The sequence below is a fragment of the Phyllopteryx taeniolatus genome, chromosome 21 (assembly GCF_024500385.1).
Source record: "Phyllopteryx taeniolatus isolate TA_2022b chromosome 21, UOR_Ptae_1.2, whole genome shotgun sequence".
Classification (NCBI taxonomy): domain Eukaryota; kingdom Metazoa; phylum Chordata; class Actinopteri; order Syngnathiformes; family Syngnathidae; genus Phyllopteryx; species Phyllopteryx taeniolatus.
The window spans coordinates 16,144,146-16,157,548 of record NC_084522.1 but is presented as its reverse complement, the minus strand read 5'-3'; the positions used below and the strand labels follow the sequence as shown (position 1 = coordinate 16,157,548).

The window sequence follows — 13,403 nt, the reverse complement described above, 5'->3', positions numbered from 1 at the left end:
ATTCATTGTCCAGCTTTTCTGTTGGCGTGTCGAATTTACAAAACCTTTTTTTGGGCCTGTTTTGTGGCACTTTCAGGACTGGTGGGACAAAAATCAACCTTCACGTTGATGAAAAGGCTAAAGCTTCAAGAAAGAGAGGATGATCCTCGACATATAAACTTGTGTGTGAAAATCCTTTATCCCTCAAGGAGACATTTCCATTACACTTTGGATTTTTTGGGGGATGGCTTTTCATACCCACACGCAATAAGGGAGAGAGTCAGTGATGGTGCGCACAGGAGTAGTTCCCGGAGCAAATGGTGGGTTCAATACCATGCTGAAGGGCACCGTTGTGGGACTCTGGATGCAATTCGGCATCTCTCCAAGAACCAGTCCTGCTTCCAAATGCCTTTGTCAGTTAGGGTCCAATGTTTTTGTCTCTTTATTTTGTCTCCATGTCAAGTGTTCAACTCATATCTCCCAGTCCACAAGCCTCATCCAAAACAATGCAGAGCATGTTGAAGTTGCTGAGACGTGTTGTTCCTTTTTTTTTTTTTTTTTTATTTGTAACTGAGACCAACAACAACAATACTGACTACTGAGAGTGTTCCACAGCAACAAGAGCAAAGTTCCCTCAAGTCCCAGAGGAGTGTGAGAAGGTCAAATATTGACAGTGGGGAAAAAACAAAAGGGAGGTGAAAGACTACCCCGCCACTGCAACAAAGCTGTCAGATACAAATCTTGAATGTCTCTTGAGGGCGGGTGTCAGAAGCTCTATAGCACTGAATAAAGCATTGTCGGCTCAGATAAGTAGGATCCAGCTAGGGCACAGGTGTCAAACTGGTGGCCCGGGGGAAACAAATACGGCCCGCCACATCATTTTTTGTGGCCCGCGAAAGCAGATCAAAATTACTAATTGTGTTCTGGTGAAATACCATTGAATTAGTCGCAAGCATTTTTTTTTTTTTGTTACCAATCCCCCTTTGAAAGGATAATAGCTGGAAAACATGTTTTTATAGTTCTTCTGATTTCAAAACTGGTTATTCATCAACGTGTCCAGTATATGAGGTAATCTTTCATTTATATGGCTTATATGGCAGCCGTGGCCCAATGGTTAAGACACCACGGCCTCCCACCGTGGGGGACCTAGGTTCAAAACCCCGACTGGACCATCCGCCAACATCCTCCGGACTCACGGCTGTGGTGTCCTTGAGCAAGACACCGATACCCCGAAATGCTCCCCGGGCGCTTCAGCTGCCCCCTGCTCCAGTGTGTATGTGTATGTGTTCACTGTGATGGGTTAAATGCAGAGAACAAATTTCGTGTGCGTGCGTGCGTGCATGCATGTTCATGACAATAAAAGATGATTCTTCTTCTTCTTCTTCAGTCGTAGCGGCCCTCCGAGGGAAGTCATAACTAGAGAGCCCGTAACCGATTGGTCATTGCACTGGACTATTGCAAGAGGACTGCATCTTTTTGCACAATTGTCAACAAAAAAAAAATAATGCACCGGCATTACCAGATAACTAGCCACCCTTTATTACTCAGTGACTGTTTTTCTCAATGTCTTTCTGTCTCCAAAGTGTTCTCTGTCAATTGACCGTCGGTTGTCGTACTAGAGCGGCTCCAACGACCGGAGACCAATTCCTTGTGTGTTTTTTAGACATACTTGGCAGATAAAGATGATTCTGATTCTGATAACTACGATGTGGCCCGTGACAAAAATGAGTTTGACACCCCTGAGCCAGGGTGTCAGTAAATAAAAAAACGGAGCAGAATATCCAATACACAGACCAAAAATGTGCTTTTTGTTTTAATCGGATCGGACGAGAGCTAAAAGGTTCAGAGAATCTGGAGAAATCACTGCATGTAAGCGGTAAGGCCAAAAACCAACATTGAATAACTACGCTTAAACAACAAGCCATTCCATGCTTTGCTCCAGCACTTTTATCCAGCAGATCCCACGCGATCAGAAACACAGGTTGCTAAGGTGCTAGCATAGTAGCAAAGCGTAAGAGTGAATGTTGCTTGCTTGAAGTCGTTTAGCAACATTCCAGACAAAGTTCACTGTAAAACTAAACTCTCATAAAATAATTATACCTATTCAAAGTTCAAATACACCGCAGCCACCACAGACCTTTCTTCGTTTTTGTTCATAAAAATTGCTAGCTCAAAGCGAACACACAATACACACCATTTACGAGTTAATGAAAATTAGCCTTGGTACACAAACGCGCGGCACAGTGGCCGACTGGTTAGAGCGTCTGCCTCACAGTTCCGAGGACCGGGGTTCATAATCCCCGGCCCTGCCTGTGTGCAGTTTGCATGTTCTCCCCATGCTTGCGTGGGTTTTCTACGGGCACTCTGGTTTCCTCCCACATCCCAAAAACATGCATGCTAGGTTGATTGAAGACTCTAAAATTGCCCGTAGGTGTGAATGCGAGTGCGAATGGTTGGTTGTTTATGTGTGCCCTGCGATTGGCTGGCAACCAGTTCAGGGTGGACCCCGCCTCCTGCCCGACGATAGCTGGGATAGGTTCCAGCACGCCCGTGACCCGTGTGAGGAGAAGCGGCTCAGAAAATGGATGGAAGGATGGACGGTACACAAACGCTGTATAACAACATACAAACAGGCAATATAACGGTTTCTGGCATACATTCTTCAAACTCTGTGAAAAACGAGTTATGATAACAATATTCAATCATGACTTTACTTTCTTTATTACTGCAAGTGTGTATCTCATTGTGCTTATCACACTGCCCCGCAGAGGCCAAGACGTGCACATCAGGAACAGCGATTTACAATAAAACTAAACCACATTGCATCAAGAAGTTCAAAAGTCTATTGCCGCACATGTGGAAAAAGCAAATGCTGTTCCCACCAAAAAATGAATTGAACTTTGGTATTTTGCACTTTAAAAGGATAATTATTTATTGAGATTATTTTTTTAAAATTATTAAAATGTAGAATATGCTTACTGTAACCCTACCATCGCGAGTTAGAACGTACTGTTATCTCATGTTTGCCTGCAGAGAATGACACACATAAGATATGTACAGATAATGAGACAATACAGTACTTCATTTAAACTCATTTTGCACAACGCATTTATATCATACACTCAGTACCAACGTATGCAGTTAAAGGATAGAAGGCCATCCCTCATAAATGAGGGATACATGTGGTTTAACTTATTACGACTTCAGTGGTTGCTTTCATTTTCTACTGGTGACAGTTAATTGAGAGATGTGAGATCTGTGAGGTACATCTGCAATGCAACTATTGTTACGGCTCCTCATTTGTCAATAAAATTAAGGTGTTTTGTTTTTGACAGTCGTACTGATTGATACCGAGTTCTGCTTATACTTCAATGACAATTCATTGTAAAATAACTGTCGAGGCATTGACTTAAGTAACAAGGGCGACAGTTTTGACAGCCATATAGAAGTTCAGCCAGCATCGTGGAACGGGCTGCGGTCAAACTTTGAGGGGCTGTATAACTGTATTATGAAAATGATCTGGAAAAAGAGCACCTTCAATTTTATTTTTCAACAGTTAACATTTTTTGGTTTGTAAAGAGTACACACCGTGCCTCGAACTTGAGGTCGTTTGGGCTCTGGCGACATCTCTTGCGGGATGAATTTGATTGGCCCTTTGATCTGCCTCCTGGACCTCTTGGTACCGTCGGGTAGCGTCTCCATAGCAATGTCAGCTTCATCGCTGCTTGCCTGGTCACACTCTGAGCATTGCCTGGGAACAAGAAGTGTATTTCATAGAATAGAACTGATTAGAATATCAGATTGCATTAGCCATTTTAAAAAAGGAAACAGCCTTTTAAAACATGTTTCAGTCAAATGGCTAAATAAACGTTAAAGGGGACACGGTTATGGATAATTGACTTTTTAAGGCTTTGTAGTGGGGTCCCTGGGGTACCGGACTGAAAATAAAAACAACCAAGTAAATCTTTTGCTGCTTGCTTATTTCTGAAAATTTGGTACCAGTCTTCTCGAGAGGGGTTGGACCCCTGCCCCTCGGCTCCGTACCTGTACGTTGGGGTTCACTCCAGTAGACGAAAGGGTAATCTCCCTCCGCTGTCGGGTGGGGGGGATGGGTCCTGAATGTTGTTTGTGCTGATGCACCAAACAGCATCTCAGAATACCCACCCTTTTTGGAGTCCTTGGAGGGTGTGCTGGAGATTGCTCTCGCTGGGGACTCCCTCATTCTGCTGGGGGCCTTCAACGCTCATGTGGGCAATGACAGTGAGACCTAGAAGGTCGTGATTGGGAAGAACGCCCACCCGATCAGAACCGGAGCGGTGTTCTGTTATTGGACTTCTGTTCTCGTCACGGACTGTCCATAACAAACACCAAGTTCAGACATAAGGGTGTCCACGTGCGCATTTGGCACCAGGACATTCTTGGCTTCAGTTCGATAATTGACTTTGTGGTCGTATCATCGGACTTGCGGCCGAATGTCTCCACTCGGGTGAAGAGAGGGGCAGGGCTATTAGCCGATCACAACCTGGAGGTGTGCTGGTTCCGATGGTGGGGGAAGATGCCGGTCCGAGCTGCCAGACCCAAACATACTGCGAGGGTCTGCTGGGAATGTCTGGCACAGTGTCCTGTCAGAAGGAATTTCAACTCCCACCTCCGGTAGAGCTTTGCCCACATTCCAGGGGAGGTGGGGGACATTGAAGCCGAGTGGACCATGTTCAGCACCTCCATTGTTGAGGCGACCTAACGGAGCTGTGGCCACAAGGTGGTCGGTGCCTGTCGTGGTGGCAACCCCCCGAACCCATTGGTGGACACCAGTGTGAAGAGGCTGGGATGCAAACAAGCACATCCAAATCTGAAACCATCGTCCTCAGTCGGAAAAGGGTGGAGTGCCCTCTCCGGGTCGAGGAAGAGATCCTGCCCCAAGTGGAGGAATTCAACTATCTCGGTGTCTTGTTCACGAGTGAGGGAAGAATGGAGTGGATCGGTGCAGCGTCTGCAGCGATGCGGACTGAGCCGAAAGGTAAAGCTCTCAATTTACCGGTCGTTCCTATCACCACCTATGGTCACAAGCTTTGGGTCGTGACTGAAAGAACAAGATTGCGAATACAAGCAAACGTTTCCTCCACAGGGGTGTCTGGGCTTTCCATTAGAGATAGGGTGAGAAGCTCGGTCATCCGGGAGGAGCTGCTCCTCCGCAAAGAGAGGAGCCAGATGATGTGGCTTGGGCATCTGGTTAGGATGGCCCCCCGGAGGCCTCCTTGGTGAGGCGTTCTCGGCATGTCCCACCGGGGACGACCCAGGTCATGCTGGAGAGAACATTACCCCCAGCTGGTCTGGGAATGCCTCGGGATCCCCCCGGAAGAGCTGGACGAAGTGGCCAAACTTCAGCAACTTCGCCAGGCTAAAGAGGACACCTATCGAAGTGGGGATAGAGCCCTGTACAATCGCGCGAGTAACCAGCTGACAAAAGAAATTCAAACCACAAAGACAAATTACACAAAAACGATGGAAAAACAGTTTACTGCTAATGACTCTAAATCAGTCCGGCGTAGATTACAATCGCTAACGAACTACAAGTAACCATACCCCCAAGCAGAGAACAATAAAGGACTAGCTAACGACTTGAATATCTTCTACTGCAGATTTGAAAAGGAAAATTTCTCACCCCAAACCCACCCAGCCACACCAGCGACAACCATCACACCTCTGACTCCCCCTTCTAAATTGACCACACATGAACAGGATGTGAGACGTATCTTCAAACAACAAAACATTAACAAAACAGCAGGCCCAGACCTTGTGTCCCCATCCTCAAAGTCTGCGTGGAGCAGCTTCCTCCAGTCTTCACACAGCTCTTCAATAGAACTCTGGAACTGTGTGAAGTACCACCCTGTTTCAAATGCTAAACCATCATCCCAGTCCCCAAGAAACCTGCAATCTCGGGTCTGAATGACTACAGGCCTGTCGCCCTGACATCTGTGGTCATGAAGTCCTTTGAGTGCTTCGTGCTGGACCACCTCTAGAGTGTCACAGGTGCCCTGCTGGACCCTCTGCAGTTTGCCTTCCAAACAAACAGGTCTGTGGATGATGCAGTCAACATGGGACTCCACTTCATCCTAGAACACCTCAATGGCGCGAGGACCCTGTTCGTGGACTTCAGCTCTGCGTTCAACACCATCATCCCCGAACTCCTCTCCTCCAAGCTCCTTCAGCTCAGCATCTCACCTGCCATTTGCCGGTGGATTTACAGCTTCCCACCCTTGAGGACTTGCACTCTGCCAGAACTAAGACAAAAGCTTGCAAAATCCTCTTGGATCCTCCACATCCTCATCACCACTTCTTCCAGCTTCTTCCCTCTGGTAGGCGCTATCGTTCAATGCAAACTAAAACTAGCAGACATTACAACAGCTTCTTCCCTCTTGCCATTAACTTCCTAAACAGTTAACTTACAATTCCATTGTAAAATGCTGCCAATTTTGTCTTGAGATTGTTGTCACATCTCTGTCGGGGAACTTCTACTTTATTATGTAGTCTTGTCACTTTGCACTCTTTGCCTATCTGTTGTTGACTAATACTGGCCACTCGTGCTTGAGAACTATATGCGTCATTTGCACAATTGTCACTGTTCCAGATTATTGCACTACTAGTCACTTGAAACTGCTTAAACTTCTTGAAGACTGCACCAGTTGACAAAAAAAAAAGTATTAGTATTACAGGTAACATTTCTTCGCTGAGTCACTCTCCATAGTGTGTTTTTATGTTTTCATGTCAAGTATTTTTTGTGAAAATGGCTTTGTTACTACCGGAGACAAATTCCTTGTGTGTTTTTGACATACTTGGCAAATAAAGATGATTCTGACATAATACCAGGGCCAAACATTAACTGTGGCCCGGTGGCCTGGGGCCACTACGCCGCTGTGCTGGGCCACCACCCACACATAGACACTGCCCCACTTTTTTAGCTTACTGTAAAGATGCAGTTCCATGCATGCAGCGCACAACACTGCCCTTAAGAGGCCAAGGCAAACATAGCAGGAACCGCAGATACATTCATGGCTTTGTACAACCCCAATTCCAATGAAGTTGGGATGTTGTGTTAAACAAATAATAAATCATGTTGTACCTACATTTAATTGAATACACTACAAAGAAAAGATATTTAATGTTAAAACTGATAAACTTTATTGTTTTTAGCAAATAATCATTAATTTAGAATTTTATGGCTGTAACACATTCCCAAAAAGCTGGGACAGGTGGCAAAAAAGATGGAGAAAGTGGAGGAATGCTCGTCAAACACCTGTTTGGAACATCCCACAGGTGAACAGGCTCATTGGGAACAGGTGGGTGCCATGATTGGGTAGAAAAGGAGCTTCCCTGTATTGCTCAGTCATTCACAAGCAAAGATGGGGCGAGGTTCACCTCTTTGTGAACAAGTGCGTGAGAAAATAGTCGAAGAGTTTAAGGACAATGTTCCTCAACGTACAATTGCAAGGAATTTAGGGATTTCATCATCTACGGTCCATAATATCATCAAAAGGTGCAGAGAATCTGGAGAAATCACTGCATGTAAGCGGCAAGGCGGAAAACCAACATCCCCGTGACCTTTGAACCCTCAGGCGGCACTGCATCAAAAACAGACATCAATGTGTAAAGAATATCACCACATGGGCTCAGGAACACTTCAGAAAACCAATGTCAGTAAATACAGTTCGGCTAAACACCCGTAAGTGCAACTTGAAACTCTACTATGCAAACCTAAAGCCATTTATCAACAACACCCAGAAACGCCGCCGGCTTCTCTGGGCCTGAGCTCATCTAAGATGGACTGATGCAAAGTGGAAAAGTGTTCTCTGGTCCGACGAGTCCACATTTCAAATTGTTTTTGGAAATGGTGGACGTCGTGTTCTCCGGGCCAAAGAGGAAAAGAACCATCCAGACTGTTATGGACGCAAAGTTCAAAAGCCAGCATCTGTGATGGTATGGGGCTGTGTTAGTGCCAATGGCATGGGTAACTTACACACCTGTGAAGGCACCATTAATGCTGAAAGGTACATACAGGGTTTGGAGAAACATATGCTGCCATCCAAGCAACGTCTTTTTCATGGACACCCCTGCTTATTTTAGCAAGACAATGCCAAACCACATTCTGCACGTGTAACAACAGCGTGGCATTGTAGTAAAAGAGTGCGGGTACTAGACTGGCCTGGCTGCAGTCCAGAACTGTCTCCCATTGAAAATGTGTGGCGCATTATGAAGCGTAAAATACGACAACGGAAACACCCCGGACTGTTGAACAGCTGAAGTTGTACATCAAGCAAGAATGGGAAAGAATTCCACCTACAAAGCTTCAACAATTAGTTTCCTCAGTTCCCAAACGTTTATTGAATTTATTGGAAAACATGACCCTGTCTCAGCTTTTTTGGAACGTGTTGCAGCCATAAAATTCAAAGTTAATGATTATTTGCTAAAAACAATCAAGTTGAACAGTTTGAACATTAAATATCTTGTCTTTGTAGTGTATTGAATTAAATATAGGTTAAACATGATTTGAAAGTCATTGTATTCTGTTTTTATTCATGTTTAACACAACGTCCCAACTTCATTGGAAATACACATTCTGTCTGACATTAAATCAGCCAAAATTTTTTCCTGTTTTAGGTCAATTAGGATTACCAACATTTCTATTTGCTAAATGGCAGAATATTGAGAAGCATTTTTTTAGACAAATATATATAATTGACAATACAGTCACCCCAGGCGTGTCAGTGTTTTTAGCCATATTTTTATTCATTGTTTTTTTTTTTTTTTTCCCCCAGGCGGCACGGTGGACGATTGAGTTAGCAAATTTGCCTCACAGTTCTGAGGTCCTGGGTGGGTTCAAATCCGGCCTCCCTGTGGGGATTCATGTTCTCCCCGTGCTTGCGTGGCTTTCCCACATTCCAAAAACATGCATGGTAGGTTAACTGAACACTAAATTGTCCATAGGTGTGACTGAGAGTGTGAATGGTTGTTTGTCTATATGTGTCCTGCGATTGGTTGGCGACCAGTTCAGGGTAATACCCCACCTGTCGCCCGAAGTCAGCTGAGATAAGCGCAAGCACACCTGCGACCCTAGTGTTGATAAGCGGTTCCGAAATTGGATTAAATGAATGGATCGATGTTTTTTTTTTTTTATTTCTATTTTTTAATATATTATTTTGCTTGTTACTAATTTATTTTATGGTTGTTCTTTTTGACTTATATTTAAAATTGTGTTTTAGTAGTTAAATAAATACTAAGTTTCAAACAAAGTTTCGAAATCAATGAATAATCGTGTTTATTAACCGTGATTTCAATATCAATCCAAATAATCGTGATTTTTTTGTTTTTTGTTTTTTCTCCCCCATAATCGGCCAGCCCGAGTCTGGAGATTGTTACAGATGCCACAAACAGTTGTTTCGTGTCTTCCTTTACAGCGCTCACAATTTTCTTCTGTCAACTGCTGGCACTTTCCTCGGTCTATTTCAGTGATTCCTAACCAGTGTTCAACGCCAGTTTAAGTCAGTACACCGGTTTCTTCTAGAAGCACAGTAACATAGTGAGCCCTCATTGATATGATTCTGAATAACACATGCGGTTGCACCTCGTTTCTTCATTTTACATGTCTTACCAGTAGCTGTTCTTGGTCTTCTTGGGCATGCGTGTCAGTGGTGGCTCCAGGCAACCCAAATGATAGTAGAGTTTGCAGGTGTCACACAGCACTAGCAGATGCTGGTCTTGGTTCTTTTTACAGATGCCACAGCTGCCGACAGAACAAAGTTGTTTAGGAGTAACAGCTGTTTACATTAGTCATGATGAACACATAGAATGTCGAAAAGTAATAGAATGTAGAAAATGATTTCTTTTCTGTTAATGGTCTGTTCCATTGTTTTGGAACAGACAATTGGACTCATATCCACTACCTATGGTTAAAAGTGTGAAAGACGACCTTGTACGTAATTCACCATGACTCAATAAATGGAACGACATAGTTTGATAGTGTCTGTTCAGGAGGTTGCAGAATTGCTGGAATGTATTTACTGATTGTGTCAATGCCGACTGAGAGTGAATTATTTTTTAAAAATCTTGAGCCAAAACAGTTCAGTGAATGTTTCGTGTATTATCAACACAGATTTATAAACTCCTATGATATGCTCAGTGTTGTACTTTCCTTTACACAACTAGCAATACAACTACAGTTTGTTAAAAAAGTATGTTCAAAAGTATGGTGGCAAAGTGCAGGGGTTCTGCTTGAAAAGGTCCAGAGACGTAACATCTCCGCCACCGAGTAACGAAGCGGAGTTGCGGAGTCAGACACAGCACAATCCACAGCCAAGTCGGTCAGGTCAGTGTGTCATCAGCCATTGCAATTTGTGGACGCAGGGAAGCGGCCAGGGACTCTGGCAGGGTGGAAGCAGACTGTGCTTTGTTGGGGGACACCAGAAGGCTGACCAACCACAGAGCACGGGGGGGAGCCACACAAGAGTCCCAAACAGGTGGTGTACCCACTGGCGAAACTAGCTTTTGGCTAACAAGGGGCAATAAGCAGCAGAAAGCTAAAGGCTGTTTAACTACTCTTATGGGGTCGCAGAGTGTTCGATCGAACAAGCCGAGTCTAACAAATGGGTTTAAAATGCAGCACTCATATGAACCAATCTTTAGTGAATTGATAAAAATACAGTACGCACAAAATAGCAAAATCAGCTTGCCAGCGATCCCTACAATATTATGTTGTATTGTATGACATACAGTATGTTCAGAGTGAAAAGCTTGGGTTTTGAACTTACATGAGTTATCATAATATATAATACATTCTAATACAATTATTGTCGCTCTTCATTCCCTTTACAGCTTTACCGGACACCTTCCTCCACCCGTTCCAATCTGCTTGGACCCGTTTCTTCACTTCCTGACCACGCTCACCATTGCTCTGGACTGTTGACCCCAAGTATTTAAAGTCCTCCACCCTTGCTATCTCTTCTCCCTGTAGCTTCACTCTTCCCCCTCCACCCCTCTCATTCATGCACGTATATTCTGTCTTACTTTGGCTAATGTTCATTCCTCTCCTTTCCAGTGCATGCCTCCATCTTTCTAACTGTTCCTCCAGCTGCTCCCTGCTTGCACTGCAGATCACAATGTCATCTGTGAACATCATGGTCCACGGGGATTCCAGTCTAACCTCATCTGTCAGCCTATCCATCAGCACTGCAAACAGGAAGGGGCTCAGGGCTGATCCCTGATGCAGTCCCACCTCCACCTTAAATTCGTCTGTCACACCGACAGCACACCTCACCGATGTTCTGCAGCCCTCGTACATGTCCTGTATTACATACTTCTCTGCCAATCCAGACTTCCGCATGCAGTACCACAGTTCCTCTCTGGGTACTCTGTCGTAGGCTTTTTCTAGATCTACAAAGACACAATGTAGCTCCTTCTGACCTTCTCTGTACTTTTCTATCAACATCCTCAAGGCAAATAACGCATCTGTGGTACTCTTTCTAGGCATGAAACCATACTGTTGTTCGCAAATACTCACTTCTGTCCCGAGTCGAACCTCCGCTACTCTTTCCCATAACTTCATTGTGTGGCTAATCAACTTTATTTCTCGATAGTTCCCAAAGCTCGACACATCACCCTTGTTCTGAAAAATGGGCACCAGCACACTTTTCCTCCATTCTTCAGGCATCTTTTCAACAGCTAGAATTCTTTTGAACAAGCTGGTCAAAAACTCCACAGCCACCTCTCCTAGATGCTTCCATACCTCCACAGGAATGTCATCAGGACCAACTGACTTTCCTTTTTTCATCCTCTTTAATGACTTTCTAACTTCCCCCTTACTAATCATTGCCACTTCCTGGTCCACCATACTTGCCTCTTCTACTCTCCCTTCTCTCTCATTTTCCTCATTCATCAACTCCACGAAGTATTCTTTCCATCTAGCTAGCACACTGCTGGCACCAGTCAACATATTTCCATCTCTGTCCTTAATCACCCTAACCTGCTGCACATCCTTCCTATCTCTATCCCTCTGTCTGGCCAGCCTGTATAGACCCTTTTCTCCTTCTTTAGTGTCCAACCTGGCATACATGCCATCATATGGCTCTTGTTTGGCCTTTGGCACCTCGACCTTTGCCCTGTGTCGCATCTCAATGTATTCCTTTCGCCTCTCCTCGGTCCTCTCAGTGTCCCACTTCTTCTTAGCTAACCTTTTTCCTTGTATGATTTTCTGCACTGTGAGGTTCCACCGCCAAGTCTCCTTCGCTCCTTCCCTCCCAGAAGATACACCAAGTACTCTCCTGCCTGCCTCTTTGATCACCTTGGCTGCAGTGGTCCAGTCTTTTGGAGGCTCCTCCTGTCCACCGAGAGCCTGTCTCAGTTCTTCCTGAAAAGCTGCACAACACTTTTCCTTTCTCTGCTTCCACCACATGGTTCTCTCCTCTGCGTTTGTTCTTAATCTTCCTCCCCAGCACCAGAGTCATCTTACACACCACCATCCTATGCTGTCTAGCCACACTCTCCCTTAGCACTACTTTACAGTCAGTAACCTCCTTCAGATTACATCGTCTGCACAAGATGTAATCCACCTGCGTACTTCTACCTTCGCTCTTGGAGGTCACCCTATGTTCATGCCTCTTCTGGAAAAAAGTTTTCACTACAGCCATTTGCATCCTTGTTGCAAAGTCTACCACCATCTGTCCCTCCAAGTTCCTTTCCTGGATGCCGTACTTACCCATCACTTCTTCATCACCCCTATTTCCTTCACCAACATGTCCATTACAATCTGCACCAATTACGATTCTCTTTCTGTCTGGGATGCTCAGAACTACTTCGTCGAGCTCCTTCCAGAATTTCTCTTTCACCTCTAGGTCACATCCTACCTGTGGGGCATAGCCGCTAATCACATTATACATAACACCCTCAATTTCAAATTTCAGCCTCATCACTCGATCTGATACTCTTTTCACCTCCAAGACATTCTTAGCCAACTCTTCCTTTAAAATAACCCCAACTCCATTTCTCTTCCCATCTACACCATGGTAAAATCATTTAAAGCCTGTCCCTACACCATGGTAAAATCATTTAAAGCCTGTCCCTAAACTTCTAGCCTTACTGCCTTTCCACCTGCTTTCCTGGACACACAATATATCAACCTTTCTCCTCATCATCATGTCAACCAACTCCCGAGATTTTCCTGTCATAGCCCCAACATTCAAAGTCCCCACATTCAATTCTAGGGTCTGTGCTTTCCTCTTCTCTTTCTGCCTTAGAACCCACTTTCGACCCACAGTAGCTGAATTTCCACCGGCGCCCTGCAGGTTAACGGTGCCGGGGACGGACGCTGTTAACCCGGGCCACGACCGATCCGGTATGGAATTCTTTAGATGGACGCTCATATTTGTTTGGCAAAG

General features: G+C 44.8%; 1 protein-coding gene across 5 annotated transcripts in view; it reads right to left on the bottom strand.

The window, feature by feature from the left end:
* The window catches only part of phf14 (PHD finger protein 14), a 139,202-nt gene that overhangs the window by 75,058 nt on the left and 50,741 nt on the right, over nucleotides 1-13,403 (bottom strand). For all 5 annotated transcript variants that reach the window (XM_061759200.1, XM_061759199.1, XM_061759201.1 and 2 more), the window contains exons 13-14: nucleotides 9,626-9,757; nucleotides 3,568-3,730 (exon numbers count right to left, since the gene is read on the bottom strand). In XM_061759200.1, the coding sequence (XP_061615184.1) occupies nucleotides 3,568-3,730; nucleotides 9,626-9,757 (295 nt within the window). The remainder of the gene's footprint in view (nucleotides 1-3,567; nucleotides 3,731-9,625; nucleotides 9,758-13,403) is intronic.